The 23676-nt window shown below is 42.1% G+C and overlaps 1 protein-coding gene across 4 annotated transcripts in view; it reads right to left on the bottom strand.

Moving 5' to 3' along the window:
• Positions 1 to 23676, bottom strand: part of PCSK5 (proprotein convertase subtilisin/kexin type 5) — a 519845-nt gene that overhangs the window by 23168 nt on the left and 473001 nt on the right. Inside the window, exons 28-34 of one of the 4 annotated variants that reach the window (XM_070794669.1) lie at positions 19569 to 19649; positions 16518 to 16601; positions 13633 to 13828; positions 8484 to 8701; positions 6950 to 7186; positions 4315 to 4545; positions 1815 to 1992 (exon numbers count right to left, since the gene is read on the bottom strand). In XM_070794669.1, coding sequence (XP_070650770.1) covers positions 1815 to 1992; positions 4315 to 4545; positions 6950 to 7186; positions 8484 to 8701; positions 13633 to 13828; positions 16518 to 16601; positions 19569 to 19649 — 1225 coding nt within the window. The remainder of the gene's footprint in view (positions 1 to 1814; positions 1993 to 4314; positions 4546 to 6949; positions 7187 to 8483; positions 8702 to 13632; positions 13829 to 16517; positions 16602 to 19568; positions 19650 to 23676) is intronic. The other 3 variants (XM_070794670.1, XM_019966083.2, XM_070794671.1) reach the window with 3 other exon arrangements.

Below are 23676 nucleotides of genomic sequence, written 5' to 3'. Positions count from 1 at the left end.
TCTTTGAGACTTCATGGACTGTAATCAGCCAGGCTCCTCTATCCATGGAATTCTCCAGGCAAGAATACTGGAGTGGATTGCCATTCCCTTCTCCAGGGAATCTTCCTAATCCAGGGACTGAACCTGGGTCTCTTGCATTGCAGGCAGATTCTTTACTGTCTGAGTCATCAGGGATGCCCTTTTTTTGGCATGAGGTGACTACGAAATCACTTGAACCTCATAGCCTGGAAGAGGATCTCATGCATAAGTACAAACAGTAACTGGGCCTTAAAAATGTTCTGAGGTTAAATACCAAAATAATGATGTGCATGGGGTCAGGGTACAGAAGAGTATACACCTGCCTTCCCAAGGGGATTTAACACACAAAGTTTATGCATGTGGATGAGTGATTTTACGAAAGGAACTATATCAATAAAATGGCCACTTATATCTAATTAATACCCTATTTATTCCCCATTTAAGGGATTTATGGCAACCTGTGCCTCACTTCCAAAAGGGAACTTCACTTACTATGGAGTAATTGTTTTCTTAATTGCATGTTCTGCAATCTTTTTAGATTATTTTTTTGTGTGTGTGTGTCTGCATAAGAGTATCTAATGATTTGATTTGAGGAAGATGGAGATTCTTTATATGGGATCCAGATTTTTCAAGCACTTACTAAGATAAAGATGAAGGGCTGAGCCAGGCCACCCCATTCCCTCTCTAGTCTGGCAGGAACCTTTCTTTATTGATTTATGTGACTGGTGTTTTTTGAGAGCTGCTAATGTGTGTGGCTCTGTGCTGAGTGTTGTAGAAACTTGTGTGAAAAATAAGATGTGTTTTTCTTCCAGGAGCTTATAATTTTCTGGGAAAGAGATATATAAGAAGAATAGGCTCTTACAAAGTCTTTGTACTACTCACCTTAACTCTATATTAAGCATGTGTTGAATGAATGAGGTGAATCAAAACACAAGACAAAGAACTGAAGATAAGGATGTGCACATTTGGTCAAGAGCATTTGGGGAAAGTCCAAGATTATAGCCCTCTAATTTGGGTCTGGAAACTCTCAATGCTTTAGGTTACTGACTGGGAAGGAAGAGTTAACAGACCTGTAATCAGTCTTTATCTTTTCTGGGGATGCCTGGTGGCAGAAGAGATGACCCAGTCAAATCCTCTTCCAAATGTGCTGGTTACTAGACCTTCTGATAAACACACTCAGTGTTTCCTAGCAGAATAAGCATAGGATGGAGAGCTCTTATCTGTGAGATGCTTTTAAAAGGACACATCTGTGTATCTAGGTTGCTTATGGTAGCTAAACCTGCAATTTGTGGATTAATGGGGGCATGGCAGTTGGAGAATTAGTGGGGTAAAAGTGGAGATATTTAATGGAAATTGTGCCCTTTATAAAAATCAATGCTCCACATCCATTGCTTAGACCTCATGTATTAAATATGATCAGAACAGATCCAGAAGAGAAAGAACCTACTTTCATGGTCATGGGCTTCTCTAAGAGAAGAATCACCTCTGCCTTGTAATAATTGTGTCCTTCCAATTGGTGATGTTTGGCATGTGGGTCTGACTTGACAGTCTGACTCTGTGTGTTATCTCATTGGGTCCCTCTGCCTTTCCTGTTTACTCTTCCATGACTGTGAACTGGCTGAAATCCTCTAGAGAGCAATTACATTTGGGTTGGACTCTCATCTTTGTTTCTTACTGGCAGTAAGACTTCAGTCTGGCTATCTAAGTGTTCCAGGATTTAGCTTCCTCATTCGCAGAATGGGTTTGCTAACAGTGAAATCTGGAGTGATTATGGGCTAGTGCGTTGAGCATCTTACCCTTCTCTGCACTGGGTCAGGCACTCCTGTCCCAGCTGGAACCAGCCTGGCTGGCAGGAGAGGCATTGCATGCTGTGTCGTCCTTCACATGTCCTACAAGAGCTGTGGCAGGGGGCACACCGGTGGCTGTCCTCATCAGCGTAGTAGCCTTCGGGGCAGTCCTGCACGCAGGTTGTGTCTGCCAAGGGAGGAAAGAGTCTGACCTGATGTCAAGTATGACATGGGTCTTCCAAAGCTCTATATGCTCCCCACTGTTTACCGGGGTTGGGGGTGATGAGAGGGGATGCAGGAGGAATGAGACAGTGACCCTGTAGGCTGATGAGTATCCAAGGAGCTAAGATGAATGTCCAAGTATCAACCATAAGGTCATTAGGAGTTGAGGAAAAACAGAGGTCAGAGTGGATGGACTGTGGTGGGCAGGACAGAAACCACTGTCTGTCAGAGTGTGCAGGAGGAAGTTAAGGGCCTCCAAGGATAGGGAGAACATTTGGGGCAGGGGTGCTGGGATGGCAGGAATCAGGGCTCCATTTAAGAAAACAAAGTGCAGGGCCAGTGCGATGACAAGTTCTTACAATTTCAACTATTTTTAGCCTAAACTATGAGATTTTACCCTCAGCTTTGCTGTGCTGTCCAGACAGTGTGACTCTTGAAATGCAAGTGAACTAAAATGAAATTTTAAACTTTGTTTCCTCAGTGGTAGGAGGACAGACATACAACATTACCATTGAGACACAAAGTTCTCTGGGCAGTGAGACTCTTTCTGCCCATGTATTTAAAGAATTAGATTCTAACCATGAATCCTCTGCTCAGCAAGATGAGTTGGAGCTTTGTTGTTCAGCCCCACATAACCCCAGTCTTTCCTCCACCCATCCTGGTGGAGTCTTGATTCTTGCCTTTTCACCTTCCTTGACAATATTTAGGGGGTGGAAGGCAAGGGTGGATTCCTGATAAAGTTAAAACATGAAATTTTCTGGCTTCACAGTTTAACATGCAGTCTTAGAGGCACCTTCTTCCCTGGCTTCTGCTTAACCTCATAGAACAGAAGCCAGGCTCTCCTGCCTTGTTAATATGAGCCACTGGTCACAAACCTCTAGACCAGAAGCCGGTGTGTCTCTGTAACTTCAATCAGCATTTGCACAGGCACTGGTGGGAACAACAACAAAAAACCCCTAAATGATATTAGAGTTGCTGTTAGTGCTGTCGATCCACCCAAACTCTGTCCTGGGAGACTCTGAGCTGCTTAGGGACAGCGGTCATGTCATTCATCTCTGCTTTTCCAGCACCCAGCACAATGCCAGTTTTGGTTCAGTGGCTATTCTGTTAAAGATGGATGTTGACAGTGGTTTATTGTCTAGCTAATGTTATCTAATTAACTCGGGGGGAGGCCTGAATACCCCTAAGTTGAAGCACCTGTGTATTAGGTTCCTCTTACCACAAATGTGTAGGCTTAGAATAGTGCAAATTTATTATTCTGGAAGTCAGAAGTCTAACGTGGGTCTAGGGGATTGTGTTCCTTTTAGAGACTCTGAGGGAAGATCTGTTTCTTTGCTTTTTCTAGCTTCTAAAGGTCATCTGCATGCCTTGGCTTGTAGCCTTCTCCTCCAGTTTCTTCTCAATATTCCAATGGTCTGATGTCACATAGACTTCAACTACTGACTCTGTTTTGTCCTGCCTCCCTCTTAAAAGGACCCTTGTGATAATACACAATAGTCCTATTAAATTAATTAATCACATCTGCAAATATTTTTTGCCATGTAAAGTAACATATTCACGGGGTCTGAGGATTAGGTCGTGTACATTTTTAGGGAGAGCCTTATTCAGACTACCACAGCCTCCAGAGGAGTTATCTAGTTTATAAGTAGCCTGACCTTGATGGGGTGGCGGTAAGGGGCAGGGTGGGAGAATACGAGAAGACCAGGTCTTTGACATCCTGCATCCAGCTTTGGCGGGGACCACAAGTACTGAAATCTCGGTCCTAGTCTAATTTATATTTCTAGGTAGAGATACAGTGATAAGATAGCTTCTGTCTGTATGAAGGCACCTGAGGTGGTCTCTGGTAACACTCTATATTGGGGATAATTAGAAAAGAAGTTTTGGGCATTGGGATGAGACAAGAGATCTGGAATGGTCTCAAGAAGCAGCAACTGCTGGGAAGAAGGTTTACTGAGATATATGAAAGAGGAGCTAAGACAGATGGATAAGGAAGACTGAAGTCCTCAAATGTTTTCTATAGGGAGGTGAGTGAGTGAGAGGAAGCATATGTAAGGCCAGTGGGGGTCAGTTGGTACAGGGCACGTGTGCAGAGCTCTTTGTACTATTCTCCCTCTTGCATCTTTTCTGTAGGCTTCAAAATTTCCAAATACAGAGTGAAAAATTGAAAAAGAAAAGAAAAAAAAAAAAAAAAAAAAGACACCAATTCCTGCAGGGCACCAGGCATTGTACAAGGTAGTCTCCCAGATGGAGGGGAAGACAAGCTCTCCTCTGAGGAGAAGTTACTCACTGAGCAGGAGGCTGTCGCGCAGGCAGGTCTGACACTGGAACTCTGAGGGCCCCATGCAGTGGAGGCACTTGGCATGACAGGCCTCACATGCCTGTGCCTCCTTGTCCCAGTACTCCGTGGCAGTGCATTCAGTGTGAGGCACACAGCCCCCGTGGTTGTTCACCCTCAGGCCTTCCTGACACGTCGTGCAGGCCCCCGAGGACGAGCAGGTGCGGCAGGACTTTTGACAGTCTGCAGGTGGGATGGGGACAGCACACGAGAGAGAGAGTCAGGTCACCCCTCGAGGGAATCAGTTCCTTGAAAAGTGTGCTCGCTGTCCTTGCTCAGAGATTTCTAGGGCTCTGTGTCAAGGGTGTGGGGCCAGGAGTTGGGCTCTAGGGTGGAGCATTCTTGTTGCAAGACGAGAAAAAAAAATGTCTGGTTCACTCTCTCTGCAATCCCCAGACAGTCCCTTCTTGCAGCAGCCACCTCAGAGATGTTAGTAAGAGCTACCATAATTACACAAACTGCAGCATGATAATAACCAGCAGTTCTGTGCTAGCAAAGTCACACACTAGTATGTGGGCTTCTCACCACTGTAACTCCTCCTCTGTGGTCCTCTGCTGACCTCCCAGTAGTTTGAGCTTATTACTAACATAAAAATTGCCAATGTGTATTGTAAATACCTCTTGATTAAAAAAAGACATAAACCTCTTTTATAGTCATTTTGAAAACCAGAGTGCCCATTAGAGAGCCTGGAATATAACAGGTTAATTCCCAATAGCTGAGCTGGCCTGAGTTCAGTCATCTGTATTTTTTAAAGCTCCTCTGGTGGTTCTAATGGGCAACCAGGGATGAGAACCAGAGGGCTTTTTCAATAAGAAAATTAAATCAGGAAGATTAAGAACATGTACTCAAAACTTGTAAAGTTATCTATATGGCAGATTACTTTTATTATTGAACACCAGGGAAAGGCCCAGTCGATCCTCAGTTCCTACCCTAGTGCAGGCAGGATGGCCTGCAGGCAGGTGGCCTCTGGCCGAGTCCTTAACCTTCTTGTGGAAACTGACCCATAGGTTTGCAGCCTCCTCATGTGCTCGCTCCCAGCCCCTTTCCTTCAGGTTCATAGAGATAAAAAGAACATACAGCATTGTGTACGTTTAAGGTGTACAATGTGATGATTTGATATATGCATATATTGCAAAGTAGTGACCACGATAAGGTTAGCTACACAGGTACAGCTGCTCATCTTCATGTGCTTTCACAAATGGGGGGAACATTGTCACTAAATAGGGCTTTACGTAAAACACACAGAAAGGTATATCCAGATCATAAGGTTAGATCAGAAAGACTGTAGGAATGTACTGTATCTTCACGTTTGACCAGACACATTTCCTGAATACGTTCTAGGATGTGGGTGGCCACGAGGTTCTCCTGCCACGTGAGTTCATCCTCTAGCTCTCACTGTGGTTAGGGGGCCTGCGTCTGGATTTGCTTAGTGGCAACATAAGGAGCTAAGCTGATTCCCTGGTGGCTCAGATGATAGAGAATCTGCCTGCAATACAGAGGACCCAGATTTGATCCTTGGGTTGAGAAGCTCTCCTGGAGAAGGAAATGGCAACTCACTCCAGTATTCTTGCCTGAAGAATTCCATGGACAGAGGAGTGTGCTGGGGTCAGTGGGGTCACAAAGAGTTGGACTGGGCTGAGCGACTAACACTTTCACTTCTTTCGAGGAACTAAATTACCACTAACTGCCTCATTGCAGTGAATCCTGTGATTGTAGTTAACAATAGTATATTGTATACTTGAAAGTTGCTAAGAGTAGAGCTTAAGTGTTCTTACCGGAAACAAACAAACAAACAAAAACAAAACTATGGCTGTATTAGCTGGTCGACCTTATTGTGGTCACCATTTATCAATATATACATATATCAAATCATCACATCATACACCTTAAACTTATACAAGGATATATATGTCAATTATATCTCAATAATAAAACTGGGGGGAAAAGGAAAGTCCTTTCAATCAGAATGCTTCTCTTACTTGCTTTAGAATTCCTCTAGTGGTGGACAGTATATTTAATTAATTTTTCTATTTCCTGACAACTAATAGGAAGCAAAGAATTCATGCCTAGTTAAAATATAAGGAGGCATAATTAATAACAGATCCTTTCTTGAATCTACAGGGGTTGAAATGCCAAATGGGATGTGGAATAGAGGACCCCAGGCAGTAGAGGCTGCCTGCAGGTGATGATGAGGGGGAGGGGGCTTTAGGGAGACAAAAAGCATGGAGAAAACCCTCTGTGGCACAGCTTTCCTTACACTGCTATGATCCTCTAATGAATTAACATTTTAAGAAAAATTTTCTATAATTTGGATGACTTTCAAAGGCTCAGCATCTCTGTTGTAAATCTTCACCCGAGAATCCCTTTTGATCAGGTCAACATTATTCAGTGCTAATAAGTTACATCATGAAGCTAAGGAATGATTCATTTAAAAATAAATAATAAACTAGAGCAGGTATAGTGTTGAGATTGCAGCTCTGGGGCTGGAACTGTACAAACCTCAGACCTGCTTTCTTTCAGTAGAAACCCATCATCCTCGTGGGTTCCCTGGGACGTGGTACTTGGCTACACACCCCGAAATCTTTACCTTTGCAGACCTTAGTCTCTTTTTCCAAGTAAGTTCCTTCTGGACACTCATCTAAACACTGCCCATCGTAGAGAACCAAGGACGCCTCGGCACAGAGGTCGCAGTCATCCGCCCAGGGACCACTGCACTCCAGACAGTCTTCATGGCAGGAGACACAGTGGCGCCCGTCTGCGTAGAAGTGGCTGGGACAGGACTGGTGGCATGCATCCTTGTGCAGGAAGAACTCAGGCATGCACTCTGGGGGAGGGGGAAGCAGCAGAAGGAATTTATTTGTTCTGCAGTGGGCTAGCCCATCCCCTACCACTTTGACCCATTTGACTCCGGGGTACATTTGCCTCACCCCCATCCTCCCAGGGGCTTCCCAGGTGATGCAAGTGGCCAAGAATTTGCCTGCCAATGCAGGAGACACAGGAGATACATGAGTTCAATATCTGGGTCAGAAAGATTTCCTGGAGAAGGAAATGGTAAACTGCTCCAGTATCTTTGCCTGGAGAATCCCATGGACAGAGGAGCCTGGTGGGCTACAGTCCATGGGGTTTCAAAAATCAGATATGGCTGAACACACACACACACACACACACACACACACACCCTCCCACCCACCCCCCTCTCCCAGGGCATGTCATTCTTATCTCACAAGCCCTGCCTTGGGAAAGGAGACCACTTATGGTGGCCCAGTTAGATGGTCCTGGGTTCAAATCCTGAAGCGATCTGCTGTTTGGATTGCAAAAAACCACAGGGAAGTTGAGTCAGGGCTGAGATGCTGGATGTATTGTTCTGAAAGCCCAGAAAGCATTAACAGATTTTTAAACTTCTATTGAACACTTCTGGTTCTATTTAATACAGAAAGCAGTTTCAGAATTAGTGGAATAGTTAATTTTCCATTCACTGATAGGGTAAACTAATGAAATATACATGGTTAATCCATATGAAGAATGCATTGTTAGTTTTTTTGTGCCTATTCTCTTATTCGTGGGGGAATTCCAGAAATCACTTAGGTAACACCAAATCCTTTGGGTTGGACAGATGGAACATTTAAATGAATCTGTCTTATTCTGTAGAGGAAATTAGACAGCCTTTCTCAGGAGATAATCTCAGGGAAAGTTCCTAGCCAGAGGGCTACTCTCCGAGTCTTACAGTTGCCTGATCCTTAACTTTTGTATCTTTTATAACAGTTGAAATTCTCCAGCCACCTCTGTGTTTTGTTAATATTAGTCTCTCCTATGAAATTTTGTGATCAGAGCAGCAGAAACTTTGGGTTCTTATCTGTATCTCTAGCACTTGGGACAGTGCTTGTCACACCCTAACTGCCCAGGACATGTGTGTGGGAGAAATCTTATAAAAAATGGGCTCTTGTCTGTCTTAATTTGCAGAATCCATCATGGAAAGGCTTTATGTCACCCTCAGTTTTCTCGGTGACCCCCATAGAGGTCAGTTTCAGTAAAGGCATGGAGATGGTTTCCCCAGATCTTGTTGGACATCCCACTCTCAGGTAGTGGGCCCCCACGCTCTCCCCTGTGAGGCTCCCAGGTACCTTTGCATGTTTTCTCATGGATGCAGTCCTGACACATCTCTGGGCAGCGCTTGCACACCCCTTCCATGGCCACATGCCTCTCAGGGCAGGTTTCCCGGCACACCCCCTGGTCTAGGACAAGGCCTCTTTCACAGGACTGACAGTTGGTGGCATTTCCTTCACAAGTTCTGCAGGAAGAGCTGCAGTGCTCACAGGTATCGTTATCTGCGTAGAAGCCCCTATGGGGAGAAGAGGGAGCCACTAGACAAGCTTTCCAACTAGGGAGTTGATTCACACCTGGCAGTCAAGAATTAGGGCTGAAAATGGAAGGACTATGGCTGTTGTCAACTAAAATGAATTCATCAGATTTCCTGGGGAAGGCGCTTAAAAAAAAAAAAAATCAGGTTTAAAAAAAATTAAATGAAAGAGGTAGGTATTATCCTTGTGAATTTAGGGTGTTTGAAAACAACTTTTTAATTTGTATATAGTTTAGTCATCTTCTGATTTTCTATTTTATCTCCTAATTTTTGTTCTCTTTTTTTTGTTAGAGTAGAAAATGCTTTTTATCCCATTTAATACGGTTTTAATTTAAAAACAGTTTAAAATGTAACAGTTAAAATATTTTTAAAAGGCTCTAAAGGTTTAATGACATATACAGTTTTTGCATATGAAAAGGTGGGGAATGCCCTTGGAGTTAACACCTAGAACACGGGGACCACCTCTGACCCCGTAGGGTACTTGTAGCCAGTAACTGGACCCTGTGGAATGGGGATACCCCTCTTGCCTTAGAGTCATTATAGCCACTACCCTTTCAGTTGAGGCCACTGAGGAAATTGCTGTGGAATCCCCTTTAGCCATTTTTGTTCCTCGTGTAGTAGAGATACTCCTGAATTCTCATCACATTCATTTCTCAGCCAGACAGTTTCTATGAAGTCTTTTTGTTAACTGCTCCTCACCTAATTCCTTTATGTTAGAATAACCGTAACCCGACTACTCTTCTCCCTTCTGTCGCCCATGAAGTAGCTCACCTCTGCTTAGTGCTGATGACCACCTTCTGATTCCTCGTACTGATCTACAGGAGACTCCACTGGGCAGCACTGACTTCTCATGGTTTACTGATGGTCTCATTTAACAAGGTGACAATAGTAAATAGTGTACCGGGTATGTTAGTACCACTCCTTTTGATATTGTTGAGGCAGCGTCTTTAGCTATGGCTACTTTAACTGAACAGGCTGAATCACATGCTCTTTTACAGGTTTGCACTTTAGCCAAGGACAAAACTGCCACTATTTAAATTGCTTTTAGAGTAACTCGTGGTTTTGAAATATTGTGGAAGCAATGGAAATAAAACTTAAAATGCCCCTTATGTGTAAGAATTAGTGAATATACTTTTTGCCCATCACTTTAGCTATTATGGTTTTGGGGCTTCTCACTTGACTCTCTGGAAGCTAAGGGAAACCATCTTGTTGATATTTTTGCAAGGAATCCTGCTCTTAAAGGGACCAGTTGCAGCCAAATGATATTTTATAATATCTTTTTCCAAATGATTTAGAAAAACTGGCTAGAAAGGTACAACAGCTGGCCTCAGAAAAAGAAAAACAGGTTTGGAAATTCAACAGTTGTTAGTTGGATAAAAAGAGAAAACTCTCATTTGGACTGTATAACAAGCCAGTCCTACTGGAGATTCTGAAACTCCCACTCCCCACCGCTGGTTACATGCATTAAACCTTCAGTCTGTGACGAAATGATAAACTTCATGAATCAGTATTAATGGGGAAACATTAACAAGGCCACAAAAAATATTTACCTTACTTGTCCTGCTTATCCAAACTACAACCCAGGGAAGCCTCTTCCTACTGTTCCCCGACATTTTAAACTGCCCAGACCACTTGAGGTCTGGCAAATGGATTACATAAAATTTCCTCTGTCTAATGGATGTAAATAAGCTTTAGCCATGGTCTGTATGTTTTCACACTGGATTGAAGCCTTCCCTTGCAGGCAGGCTACTGCCTTTTCTGTGACTAAAATTAATCCCTTTAGAAAAGATTATCTTTACCTGGAACTTATTGTGATTGAGGAACCTATTTTATTGGCCATGTACTTAGGTCTGCACTGTATGGCCAGTTTTACAACTTTTCACTTGCTTAACTACCCTCAATCCTCTGGTTTAATCTAATGCACTAATGACATTATTAAGACTCAGTTGGCAAAATTTGTAGAGGCCCTCCCAATACCTTAGGGCTTCCCTGGTGGCTCAGATGGTAAAGAATCTGCTTGCAATGCGGGAGACCCAGATTCGATCCCTGAGCCAGGAGGATTCCATGGAGAAGGGAATGGCTACCCACTTCAGTATTCTTGCCTGGAAAATCCCACTGACAGAGGAGACTGGCGGGCTACAGTCTTTGGGGTTTTAAAGAGTTAGACGTAACTGAGCAACTGACACTTTCCAAATACCTTGGTCAAAAGCATTGCCATTGGTACTTCTGAATCTCATATCCACCCCTTTTGAAATTCATAAACTCTCACCACTTGAGATAGTCATAGGATGCTCATTGTACTTGACTTCTACTTCTTCTGACCCTCAATTGATAAAAGGAGAGAAACTTCAGTGTTGGAAGGGCCTAATTGCTTTTATTAAAAAGAACCATGTTTTAGTACAGCAATCTTTTCATGGTGTGGCCATGGATTACATCCAAACAGGCAATTTTTCACAAAGAGAAACAAAGCTGCCAAGCCAAGCTGGGTATTATATGTCCCTCAGACTTTATCTCCCCTGTTTTTTTGATAAACATAAAAATGGGGGAATCCCATGGTAATCAGACCACCCTACTCAAGACAGGAAAACACATACTTGTGATTTCATAGTCTGCAGATTTTCAGGTCAGTTTAATAGCATCCCTGTTGCTCAAAAAAAGGAAAAAGGCTGCCATGTATCCATGTGTGTGCATTTGGAGGATAAAAATCTCTTCTCCCTGCTGGGTTTTATTACCCTGACCCTTTCACTATTAAGCCTCTTTTAAAATACCCAACTGGGGAGGCAACTTGAAAATATTATGCTGAATAAAATAAGTCACAAAGTTACAAAAAGTTACAATAAGTTACAAAAAGTCACAATCTGTATTATTTATATAAAATGTTCAATAGGCAAATCTCTAGAGACAAGGTAAATTAGTGGTTGCTTAGGGTTGTGGGAAATTAGGAATAACTGCTGAAAGGGTACAGAGTTTTCTTTTGGGGGTGATGGAAAGATTTTAAAATCAATTGTGATAGTTGCACAAGTCTCTCACTATACTAAAAATCATTGAATTGTATACTTTATGTGGGTAAATGGTGTGCCATGTGAGTTATATCTCAACAAAGCTGTTACAAGGAAAAAAGAAACCCTGGTTGAACAAGAAGGTGACATTGTGTAGTGGTTAAGCACATGGATTTCAGTGCTAGAGAGATTTGGTTTGAAATCCTGACCGTGCCATGTATTAGCAGTGTGACTTAGGGCATGCCACCCTTTTTTTCATCTGTGAAGTGAGGGAGATAATGGTATAGTGTCCCTCCATATCTGTAGGAGATTGGTCCAGGACCTGACGTGAGTGCCAAAATCCATGGATGCTCAAGTCCCATAGTTAGCCCTTTATATCTGTGGTTCTGCATCTGTGGGTTTGGCCAACTGTGGATTGTGTAGTACTGTATTTATTGAAAAAAAAATAAAGGGGATGGTGCATTTGAAACTCTTAGCACAGTGCCTAGATATTGCAAGATCTCAGTAAGTATCTGTTTTTAAATGGTTTCTTTTCCCTTGGAATCTCTTAGCTGTTTGTGTATTAAGGACCTGAGAAGTATGACATTGATTGATGTAAACCTTCCCTACTGGATTATAAGCCTGTTGCAAACTCAGACTCCCTTCACTTGACTTTATCTTAGCTTCTAGTATCAATTCTTAACACCCAATAGGTATCTGTAGAATTGAATTGTATATGTTTGCCTTCTATGATAGATTGGATGCTTCTTGAGGGTCAGTTCCTTGACTTATATTTGTATGCTATAGGATCAGTCTCAGTAATGGATATAAACAGGTCATTAGAAAACAGGAGTTGTTTTTATTTGCAGCAGGTAAATAAAATTTCTAGTTCCTTTAGATGTTGGCTGCTTCCTCAAACCCATTTCTTGCCTCCCTCTCTCCACTCTTCCTGGCTGTTAGTGTTGTGATTTTTGTGGGTTTTCAGGGGCGAATCTCGTTCAGCCTACGTCAGTCCTTATATTTCCATTCTCCTTGCCAGGGATCAGTTTAGGAAGGTGTTAGTGATGCATTCTGGCTGATGAGATGTGAAGGGAAGTCTGAGGAAGTTTTGTTTCCTCTTAAAAAGAGATAAACAAGAAGAAAGGCACCCTTTTCTGTCTCTGGTTATTGCAGCTTGGGATGATGATGTTGGGGATGGGCAGGCAACATGAACTCTGGGGAGGACAAGCTATGGAAGATACGAGAGCACAATGGAAAGATTGTGGGTTTCTAATGAAGCATTGGCCACCAAAATAATAAATGCTACACTTCCAAACTTTGTATCATATGCATAAATAAACACCATATTTTGTGCCAGGCCCTTTGACATCTTTGTTTCTTGTTACTGAAATTTTCCTGATGAACTTTTCCACTTGCTATTCCCATTTCCCATTTAGGTAAATCTTGGAGCCAGGACCATTGATAGGAAGAGTAAAGGAATTGTAAACCAGGGGACAGAGGAAGCCATGAGGAATCAATAAATAACTAAGCAGGCATTGCTCTCTATTTATTATCTGTGATTCATACCTCTCTTTCAACATGTAGAAGAGGTTCGTGCCTTCCACAGCTTATCACAACCTCACTTTTGTCATGGGAAAAAAAAAAACAAAAACCCTGACAACTATTTGATCATAAATACAAGGTAAAATAAAGAACATATTTTCATAAGAGTAAAAATATATACATCTTGTGGTCAGAAGGGAGAAGCATGCATCTGGTCTTAAGTAAGCTTTGGCTGCTGTGGCTGAGAGTGATGTCAGCCAGTTAGGCAGGGAGGAGGACATAGGTGCTCTAACTAGGCAAGAGAAGAGGTCTTTGGTGAATAGGGAGGAATTGCCCCCAGTGTTGCAGGAGAAGGAACACAGAGTAGCAAGCGAAAGGAAGAGGAAAACTTACTCAGGGCACCTGGTGGAGCACCTGCCTTGGTGGAGGAAGAGGGGGCGGTCTGGCCGCGTTTGGCACTTTTGGCAAAGATTGACTTCAGAGCAAGAGGCGCAGTCCTCTGTGCAGTTCTCGCAGCTGCCGCTCCTCACCGAGGGCCACGTGCCTTGGGGACAGGATGGAACGCAGGTCTGAGCCAGCAGATAGGTGCCTGGAGTCCCAGGGAAGAAGACAGGTCAGATGATCGTCAGGTGTCTCCTCTAACAGTACACGCACCCAAGCAGAGAATTGACACTCCCAACAGCTTTTTTAACTGCTCAGGAGATCCAGGTTTGATCTCTGGGATGGGAAGATCCTCTAGAGAAGGAAATGACAACCCACTTCAGTATCTTGCCTGGAAAATCTCATGAACAGATGAACCTGGCGGGCTATAGTCCATGGGGTCAGATACAATTTAGCAACTAAACATCAACAACAAAGACCCAAGTATCCGGAACACTTATTTCAGGATTACCAAAACATCTTTAGTGATGCAGATGGTGATTGCAGCCATGAAATTAAAAGACGCTTACTCCTTGGAAGGAAAGTTATGACCAACCTAAATAGCATGTTGAAAAGCAGAGATATTAGTTTGCCAACAAAGGTCCATCTAGTCAAGGCTATGGTTTTTCCTGTGGTCGTGTATGGATGTGAGAGTTGGACTGTGAAGAAGGCTGAGTGCCGAAGAATTGATACTTTTGAACTGTGGTGTTGGAGAAGACTCTTGAGAGTCCCTTGGACTGCAAGGAGATCCAACCAGTACATTGTGAAGGAGATCAGCCCTGGGATTTCTTTGAAAGGAATGATACTAATGCTGAAACTCCAATACTTTGGCCACCTAATGCAAAGAGTTGACTCATTGGAAAAGACTCTGATGCTGGGAGGGATTGGGGGCAGGAGGAGAAGGGGACGACAGAGGATGAGATGGATGGATGGCATCACCAACTCGGTGGACATGAGTTTGAGTGAATTCCGGGAGTTGGTGATGGACAGGGAGGCCTGATGTGCTGTGATTCATGGGGTTGCAAAGAGTCGGACACGACTGAGCAACTGAACTGAACTGAAGTCTTCTAGGATGAGTTAAAACTCTAGAAAGGAAATTGACAACAGAAGACTTTTGGCTTGTTTCTTTGACTTTCCTATTGGTATTGCTGCAGGTTACCATGGGGCTTCCCTTTGCCCAAGAGATCTGTCTATTAAGACCTCTGTCTTCCTTGTGTGAGGCAGTTGTGTATACACAGTTCAATGGAGTCTGCTCTGCATCTCAAAGCATATCTGTTGGGTCACTGACACAGTAGCAACCCTTCCACCCAACTGCACCTTTAATGGACAGTCCATCTATTTAGTTTTAATTGAAAAAAATAAGATGCACCATCATTAAAACAACCCAGAAATCACTCTGAACTCCAAAATTCCAAGAAAATTGTCAGGTTTTTTTTTTGTTGTTGACTTTTATATATTGTAGAAGTAGAATTGTGGCAGATTGCACATTCTAACATAATGATCACTTTAATGGGAGTATAATATTCTTAGTTTCTAATGTGCCATATTGATAAACTGTCACCTTAATTCAGGGGAGTTGTTTCTGACTTGATTTTATAGATGATGAAGCCGTTAATTTGTTGAGCTGCTGTTGTGCTTTTTTCCCCTCCCCTAAATTCAGTACCAAAAATAAAGAAAAATACCAGATAGACACTTCATCCCCTTGTAGATTCTCTACCTTAGTTCTTTTCTTTCAGCTATGCTATGCTATGCTAAGTCCCTTCAGTCGTGTCCGACTCTGTGTGACCCCAGAGATGGCAGCATACCAGGCTCCCCCATCCCTGGGATTCTCCAGGCAAGAACACTGGAGTGGGTTGCCATTTCCTTCTCCAATGCATGAAAGTGAAAAGAGAAAGTGAAGTCGCTCAGTCGTGTCCGACTCCTAGCGACACCATGGACTGCAGCCCACCAATGCACTTTATTTATTTATTTTTTTAAATTTTATTTTATTTTAAAACTTTACATAATTGTACTAGTTTTGCCAAATATCAAAATGAATCCATCACCGGTATACATGTGTTCCCCATCCTGAACCCTCCTCCCTCCTCCCTCCCCATACCATCCCTCTGGGTTGTCCCAGTGCACCAGCCCCAAGCATCTAGTATTGTGCATCGAACCTGGACTGGCATCTCGTTTCATACATGATATTTTACATGTTTCAATGCCATTCTCCCAAATCTTCCCACCCTCTCCATCTCCCACAGAGTCCATAAGACTGTTCTATACATCAGTGTCTCTTTTGCTGTCTCGTACACAGGGTTATTGTTATCATCTTTCTAAATTCCATATATATGTGTTAGTATACTGTATTGGTGTTTTTCCTTCTGGCTTACTTCACTCTGTATAATAGGCTCCAGTTTCATCCACCTCATTAGAACTGATTCAAATGAATTCTTTTTAATGGCTGAGTAATACTCCATTGTGTATATGTACCACAGCTTTCTTATCCATTCATCTGCTGATGGACATTTGGTTGCTTCCATGTCCTGGCTATTATAAACAGTGCTGCGATGAACATCCACCAATGCACTTTAAAAGAACAATGGAACCTCTAGAAATGTCGGGCAGCCAGAGACCCTAGCAAACTCTGTGGCCAAATTAATCACTAACTTAATCGTGCTTTGGATAAGAACCATTTCTTTTCTTTTTTGTTCTGGTCCCTTGAAAACTAGTTTTTATTATAGGGCAGTGTTTGGGTCCCTGTGTTTCTCCAGAGTTCCTACTGTGACAGCAACATGCGATGGGACTATACCATGAGATGCTGACAAATAACTGAATTGGCTTGGCCACTGCTTCCTCCTGTAACATGCCACACTGACCTTTTGGACATGAAGTGCACAGGGTTGCCGATCCATGGCAGGTTTTACAAGAAGAATGGCATGACTGGTGTCTTCTCAAAAGGTCTGTATAAGGAGAGAAACAAGAAGTCTGCCTCTTTTGAACAGGTGCATAGCATTGTTGGGAAAATCTCATGAGTAATCTTGTTTCCCTTTTCACCCTAAATAGACCCTTCAATTTGATAGTAGTTAAATGTTGGCACCACCCATTGCCTGCCAAGTGGACTTCATTAATTTTATTTTCCTTACTCCTTCATTGACAATTGATGTCAAGACTTTCTTTGCAAATTTCCAGTGACAGGATAGCCTTAAATATAGGGAGATATTTGAACTAACAGATGTTACTTATTTTATATTTTGTAAACGTGTGGTTGTATGTATGTGTGCTGGAGTTTCTGTGTCAAAGGTAATCACTTATTTCTCCAAGATTCTTTGATGATCACTTTTCTTTACTCCAGGATGATAACTGAGAATTCATTGTGCCCCCTCTTTTTGTGTGTGTGTGTGTGTTCTTTAGGACCAGATTTCATAAACTGGTCAGTGTTTGGGTCTCTCTGTTCTTCATAGTAGCCACTGTGGGATGCAGCCTAAATTGATCTTTTAAATTTGTCCAAAATCATCATTAAACATCAGTAGCCATCAGAGAGCTTGCTGGCTGGTCAGTGACAGGAAGGTCATCCCAGGTTAATAAGCCATTAATCTGAGAAACATGCGAGCTGCTTCTCCTTTCTTCCCCCGCAACCATTCGCTGGGCAGGTTTTGTCAGGAAGACAGCAGCAACTCAATGGGATAGTTGTGTAACAAAGAAAACAGCCTCAGTGACGTCACTCACTCAGTACACACAGAGATCTTGACTAAATTCCAGTAATTGCTCAGGAATTAGCATGACTCATACAGGGGAAATTTAGAAAAAGAAGTTCTAGCTCAGAATATGTCAAACAAATGGCCCTGAAGTTCAGTCAGTGATTATTGTTGGCATCTTACCATTCCCCTCCCTTCCTTCCTCCCCGTTTTTCCTCTTTCCTCCCTGTCTTCCTCTCTCCCTTCCTTCCTCTCTCGCCTGTCTCTTCCTTCCTTCTCTTCCTGAGAGTCTGGCAGAGTCTAGTCACACCTGTCTTCAGATCCCAGGTGTGCTTTTTCTGGGTAGGGTAACCATGGATACAGTAATTAAACTCTTCCAGTCTTACAATACTTTCCACATCTCTAAAATGAGAGCAAGTGATTCTTTACAGGACTCTTGTGAAACCTGAGTAAGATAACGTGTAAAGTGTGCACACAGTGGCTCAGTAAATGGTGGTTCCTTCTGCTTCATTTCTTCGTTTGTTATCATCCCACCCCATTTCTCAGGCTTCTGTTTTATTTCCCATTCGCTTTCTTCTGTTCCATACTTGGAGTGGCACCAGGAGCCAGTACTTGATTCCTCTGATAGCACTCCCAGTCAATACACTGCTGAGCCTTGCTGCAGAGAAAGCTCGATAGGTAAGTAGGCAATAGATAGCCAGAGATAGAGGTCTGTGGACATAAATGATTGTCCATGCTGCCATGCTGAGTGGCAATTTCTTTCCAACTGTGAAAGAAAATTTTGTACTGGTTTTCTAGTAGACCAATTAAAATGTACTCTGCTGGGGAATTCTGTTAAGAGTTCAGCTAGCCAGTGCAGAGCAATGCTAGTCCCTGGATTTTCACAAAAGTGATGATGATGGGTGTGTTAACTAACGTTATTGTAATCATTTTGCAGTATACACGTGTCAAGTCGTCATTTTATACATGATAAACCTATATAATGTTGTATGTCAGTTACATCTCAATTAAGCTGGGAGAAAAAGATGCTTACTTGATGAGAGCAGTTATTCAAGGAATAATAACTAAATATTCATCTGATATTGAGCACCTTGAAGATCTTTATACATCCAGGCCATGGGTTGATTTTGTTTTGATTTTATCACTTTTGTGCTAAAATGTTATATTTTAAAAGCTAGCCATTTTAATTAATTTTCTTACATTTAAAAAATATAATGTAAATATTTACACATAGTATACATACGTTTATAATTACACATACATATCTCACGTTCTGGTAGCTCGATATATCACTCCAATACACTTGGTATAAAATTCTGTAATGTCCTCACATCTCAACTAGAGGGTGCTCTGCACACACCGTTAGCAGTCAGGCTTGGGCAATGGATAAAGATCCCCAGCAAGACCTCTTTTATCAGAAAAGATTCGATCTCAACAAGTAAAATTTTTGACTTTGATCAGTTTCTCTTTTTCCTACTCCAGAAATTTTAGACTGAACAGGACCTCACCCCCTCCCCTGCAAAAACAAAAAAGTCACCTTGCCCAAGAAAATATAATGTATATCCTTCAAATATGACTAATAAAGTATGGGTTCTTCTTAAATGTTTTAGGTTAAATAAGCAATACTCACAGGTTCACAATATAGACAAGGTATATACTGTGAAGTCTCTCTTACCACCCCCCTCCACCCTTTTTATACAGACTATTCGCAGTGTTTATCATGTTGCTTTTTTTTTTTTTTTTTGTAGTTCTGTATTTTGGAGACCATTGTTTATCAGTATATAAAGACTCTCATTCTTTTTGGTGGCTCCATAGTATCCCACTGTGTGGCCATGTCATCTTTCATTTTTATATTCTTGTTGGTAGCTGTTTAGTTTTTTCCAACCTTTGTTATTTCAAACAAGGCTGCAGTGACTAGGAAGGCAAAAGTTGCTTTTCTTAAAGACCTGCAAGGACACAGGCTTTTCTTGATAACTTTTCTCAAGAATAACCACTTTGTGCCTCAGGGATGTCCTTACATGTTCTTGAAGTCTCCACTGCTGAAATTCCTGCCAGTCTTTCCCTTTGGATACCCACTTATGTTTTAATCGGAGGTCCCATCCTCTCTCCATTTTTCTCACAACTTCTGCATCCCTGCTTGTTCCTCACTGCCTGATTTCTTGGGTTAGTTTTTACATCACAGAGACTCTGCTGGTATGCTTGATCATCTTCTCCTCCCTATTTCCCTATTACCTCTTTTGATTTGAACCTTCCGCCTTCGTCGATCCTGGAGCAGGCTCTTCACCAAAGATGGGCTTGCAGTGGACACAGCTACTTTTTTTATTAAAAAAAAAGAAATGTTTTATTTTTTTAATGCAAAAAGGATGAAGAAGATAGTTTGCCCCTTAATCTTACCACTCAGAAATGTCTGCTGTGTATACTTTGGCATTTAGATTTCCCATCTTTCTATTGAATGCCATGAGTATAATTACATATGTGTATATATATGTAATCATTGACATCTTTTACATATATATTACTGATCTTAAATTTTTCATTAGTGTAATGAAGCTTATAGGAATTTTCTTTTGCCATGAAAATTCTTTGTAAAAATATTTATGAATCTTAATTCACTTAATGTTTTTCTTCATTACATTTTTAGATTGCTCTCTTCTTTTTTTTAGGTTATAAATAAAACTGCTGTCAACATCTTTGTACACATTCTTGGTTAAGTCAGGACTCAACTTGGCTATTAGGCATCCCAGCTGACTATCATTTGCCCTTCTTTCTGGGACTCTCTCTTTTTTTTTAAACAGACATGCATTACTCCTTAGGCTTCCAAATTGCTTTATTTCATAAGCTCAAGAAGGCAGTTTTTAAAGTAAACTAGGGTTTCGTGGGTTGAAACTGGATTAGGTTAAAGGGTTAGAGAATAGATTAACGTTTTTTGCGCCATACTATGTGTTGGGGGTTTCATATGTATTCTTCCGTGTAATTCTCAAAATGACATTGTATGAGACATTTCATGTTCTCATTTTATCGCTGAGAAAACTTGAGGCTCGGAGAGGAGGAATATCTTGCTCAAGGTCACAGAGCTGATAAAGAATAGAGCCGGGAATTGAATTCGGGTGTGCTGAATTCTAAACTCTTATCTTCCTTAGATGTTTTAGTAATTCATTTAGTTTCAAAATAGTTTGGTAGAGGTCAAAGCAGTGATGTACTGGTAAAATGGTTCTTTGGAAAACAAAACAGCAACAAAGACTTGATTTGTCATGTTTACCAATTTCAGTGGTGTAAATATTCCTGCCATAGCTGATTTCAAGCTGCCAATTGTTTAATAATCCACTCATAAAATTCCTGGATGTTTAATAATCAGTGTAAGCCGATACACATGGCTCCTTCATATCACTAGGCCAGAAGTTCACTTGGCTGCCCAGCCATGATTTTCTGCACTCTGAATTATGATTGATTAGTTAAGTAAATATTGTGTCCTCAGTTGTAAGTGAGGCAACTATACACAAAGTTCTTCTAAAAAAAAAAATCAGATTTTTATGTTTTTTTTTTTTAATTATCTGAAGTTCACTTACTATGAAGTAACATATCTCCCCACTGTTGAGAATTTTTTTTTTCACACATGTGTGGCTTCCAGGATTTGTAACTGACTCCGGGATTTCAGTCTTTCTTAGAGCATAGGAATTAAAATCAAAAGACAGACCAGTGATAAATTGTTAGGATGTGGTCAAAGATAAAAATTTAATTTACCATGTCTGCGCTTTGTAGATTAGACTACCATCAGAATAAGTAATTGGAACCTGCTACAAACATGGTTTTAATCAATGATGGAAATAGGTGGGTAGGGGAAATGTGCAGGAATTATTCTGAGGACTTTCCAGCACCACCAGGGGGGAAACCATTTAAGAAAACCCAGATGATTTAACAGTAATAAACTGTTTCCACTCCCAACAATGGTTTTAGGAAACCAGCAGAAGCTACCGTTTTCTTTCAAAGCCCATGGCCTGCCACACCTGAGCATTTCCACTAACAGTGGGTCTGTGTGGTGCCTGAGGCCCTGCTGATGCCATTGGCAGCAGTCTGTTTGACATTGGTCATTGCCACACAGGGACATTGGACTAGACAGTCCTCACAAATATATTAGTGACTGAGACAGGCAATCTGGGGATGATCTGTGCTTTTGTGCAGGGACTTTTTGGTGGTAGGAAGAACCTTTGAAGATGACTTAGTCTTGGCTTAGGATTTTCCAGCTGTGGTCTGATGTGTAGGTAAATCTCCATCTTGAACCAGGGTAGGAGGCATTCCTGCTCAGTTGGTAATTTTTTTTTAAAGACTTATTTATTTAACTTTTTTTGGGGTGGGGGCTGTGATGGGTCTTTGTTGCTGCACATGGGCATTCTCTATTGGGCTGAGCAGGGGCTACTCTTCGTTGTAGTGACCAGACTTCTCATTGTGGTGGCTTCTCTCGTGTTGAGCACAGGCTCTAGGCACATGAGCTTCAGTAGTCACAGCATGTGGCTCACAGCATTTAGTTGTTGTGCAGCATGTGGGATTGTGGGATCTTCCTGGACCAGGGATCGAACAGGTATCCCTTGCTTTGCAAGGTGCATTCTTAAGCACTGGACCACCAGGGAAGCCCTCAAAGGGCTTTGACAAAGGATGATGACCTGTCATCATCAGCACTCTCATTATGAGGAGCCACCTTATTAAAAGAGAAGTCCAGTGGACTCTAGTTGGATTTTTATTTCAAGGCGTTGTTTCTCCAACACATGCTGACATAGACAATGGGGTGGTTTTAGCTTTTGGATATAAGCATGATCTTATTGTTTCCACTGGCAGTAGTGTGGGTGAAGAAATGGGATTGAATTTGTCCCATCTGCTCTGTCCTACGTGTATCTGAGTCTGTGTTTGAAACAACAAAAACAACACAACACCTCGCTGGTACCAGCTGGATGGCTCCATTCTCTCATGAGCACTCTGGTTTGGGCTCCCTCTGAGTTGACCAAGGATGACTGCAGTCTTCTTTCTATCATCTTAAAGGTGCAGCTAATAGTGCTTGTTCTCTGGAATCCTCTACTTTCCTATTACAACCTCAGCCTTGTTTCTTAAGGAAAAAAAATTCAGGAGGAAAAATGTAGGCATTGGTTTAAATACACTCAGGGCCTTGTGGAGTATGTTGCCATTTACTGTCCATTTCAGTGGTGCCTAAACCATTCCAGGGGAGCTGAGCTGTGGCCTCACCTTGCTCAGTGAAGACAGAGTTTTTTTCTCATTGTTCATGGTCTGCATGCATGTATTATTCCCTGAATTGTAGGTGTGGAAAAGTTCTGCTATGTCATTGACTTCATTGCTCTTGTTTGGCCACGAGAAACAGTCTCATCTGCTTTGTGAATCCCTCATTAGAGCTATCTCCTTAAATGGACTAATTCCTTTCTCTCTTCACAGATATTGCGTTTTGATAGTAGAAAAGGAAGAGGGGTAGATATGGTGCCTCGCAAAGTGGGGAGCAGTGAAGCCTTGATTTCTGCTTGCAGAGTGCGTAGTCCAGTTGAAAGGGATGTGTAATCATTTGGGGAATCGAGTCTGCTCTGGCTCTTGGCTCCCTGAACCTTTTCATCATCTGGACGCCAGATAAAATACAGATGTTCTGAGCTAGAAACACAGCACAGACTATTTTCCTCTTGGCTTGCACTGCCTCTTAAATGCCTACATGCCAGACAAACTCGTTTTCAGCATTTTGGTTCAGCTATAATTCACGGAAGATATCCCAATCTGGAATGAATGATTTTCTTTCCAGCTCTGTCTCTGAAATCAGCCCGCATTCTTGGTGGCCTTTGGCTGCTGGGTTTGTGATGGTGTCTGAGTTGCTTCTTGCGTTAAGTCACGTAGGCGACACTGTCATTGTAGACAGCAGCTGTGGACATCCTTCCTCTGAGACTTAGCAAGAGGCTTTTCTCCTGCCCCAGATCATCCCTCCCTCCAGCTCTTACAAGACTCATCCCAAGCAGACCTGCTTTCAGCTGCTGCTGCTTCTGCACTGAAATGACCTTTTTAAACAAATCCTTGCCTTGAAATCAAGACAGAGAGCATCTCTTGTTTTCATCGGCGTCTCTGCATGGAGTGTGAGTCAGATTTTTCCAGCAGGAGGAGGATTTTGTTTTTTAACCACCTCAGACATGGAGAGGCCACTGCAAGGTTGTAATTACCTTACCAGGAAGCCCGTGACCAAGGCTTCAGGGTCTGGCGGCCACTTCTGAAGACTCAGGTGGGAATGAATACATGTAGGTCTTTACTGTTAGACTCCAAGCTCCCACACTTTTTCTCCCTCCTGCCCCCTTCAAGCCCACCT

This window comes from Bos indicus, chromosome 8 (genome assembly GCF_029378745.1).
Source record: "Bos indicus isolate NIAB-ARS_2022 breed Sahiwal x Tharparkar chromosome 8, NIAB-ARS_B.indTharparkar_mat_pri_1.0, whole genome shotgun sequence".
Lineage (NCBI taxonomy): Eukaryota > Metazoa > Chordata > Mammalia > Artiodactyla > Bovidae > Bos > Bos indicus.
Note: the sequence above shows the minus strand (reverse complement) of the source record. Positions and strands in the feature narration are given on the sequence as shown.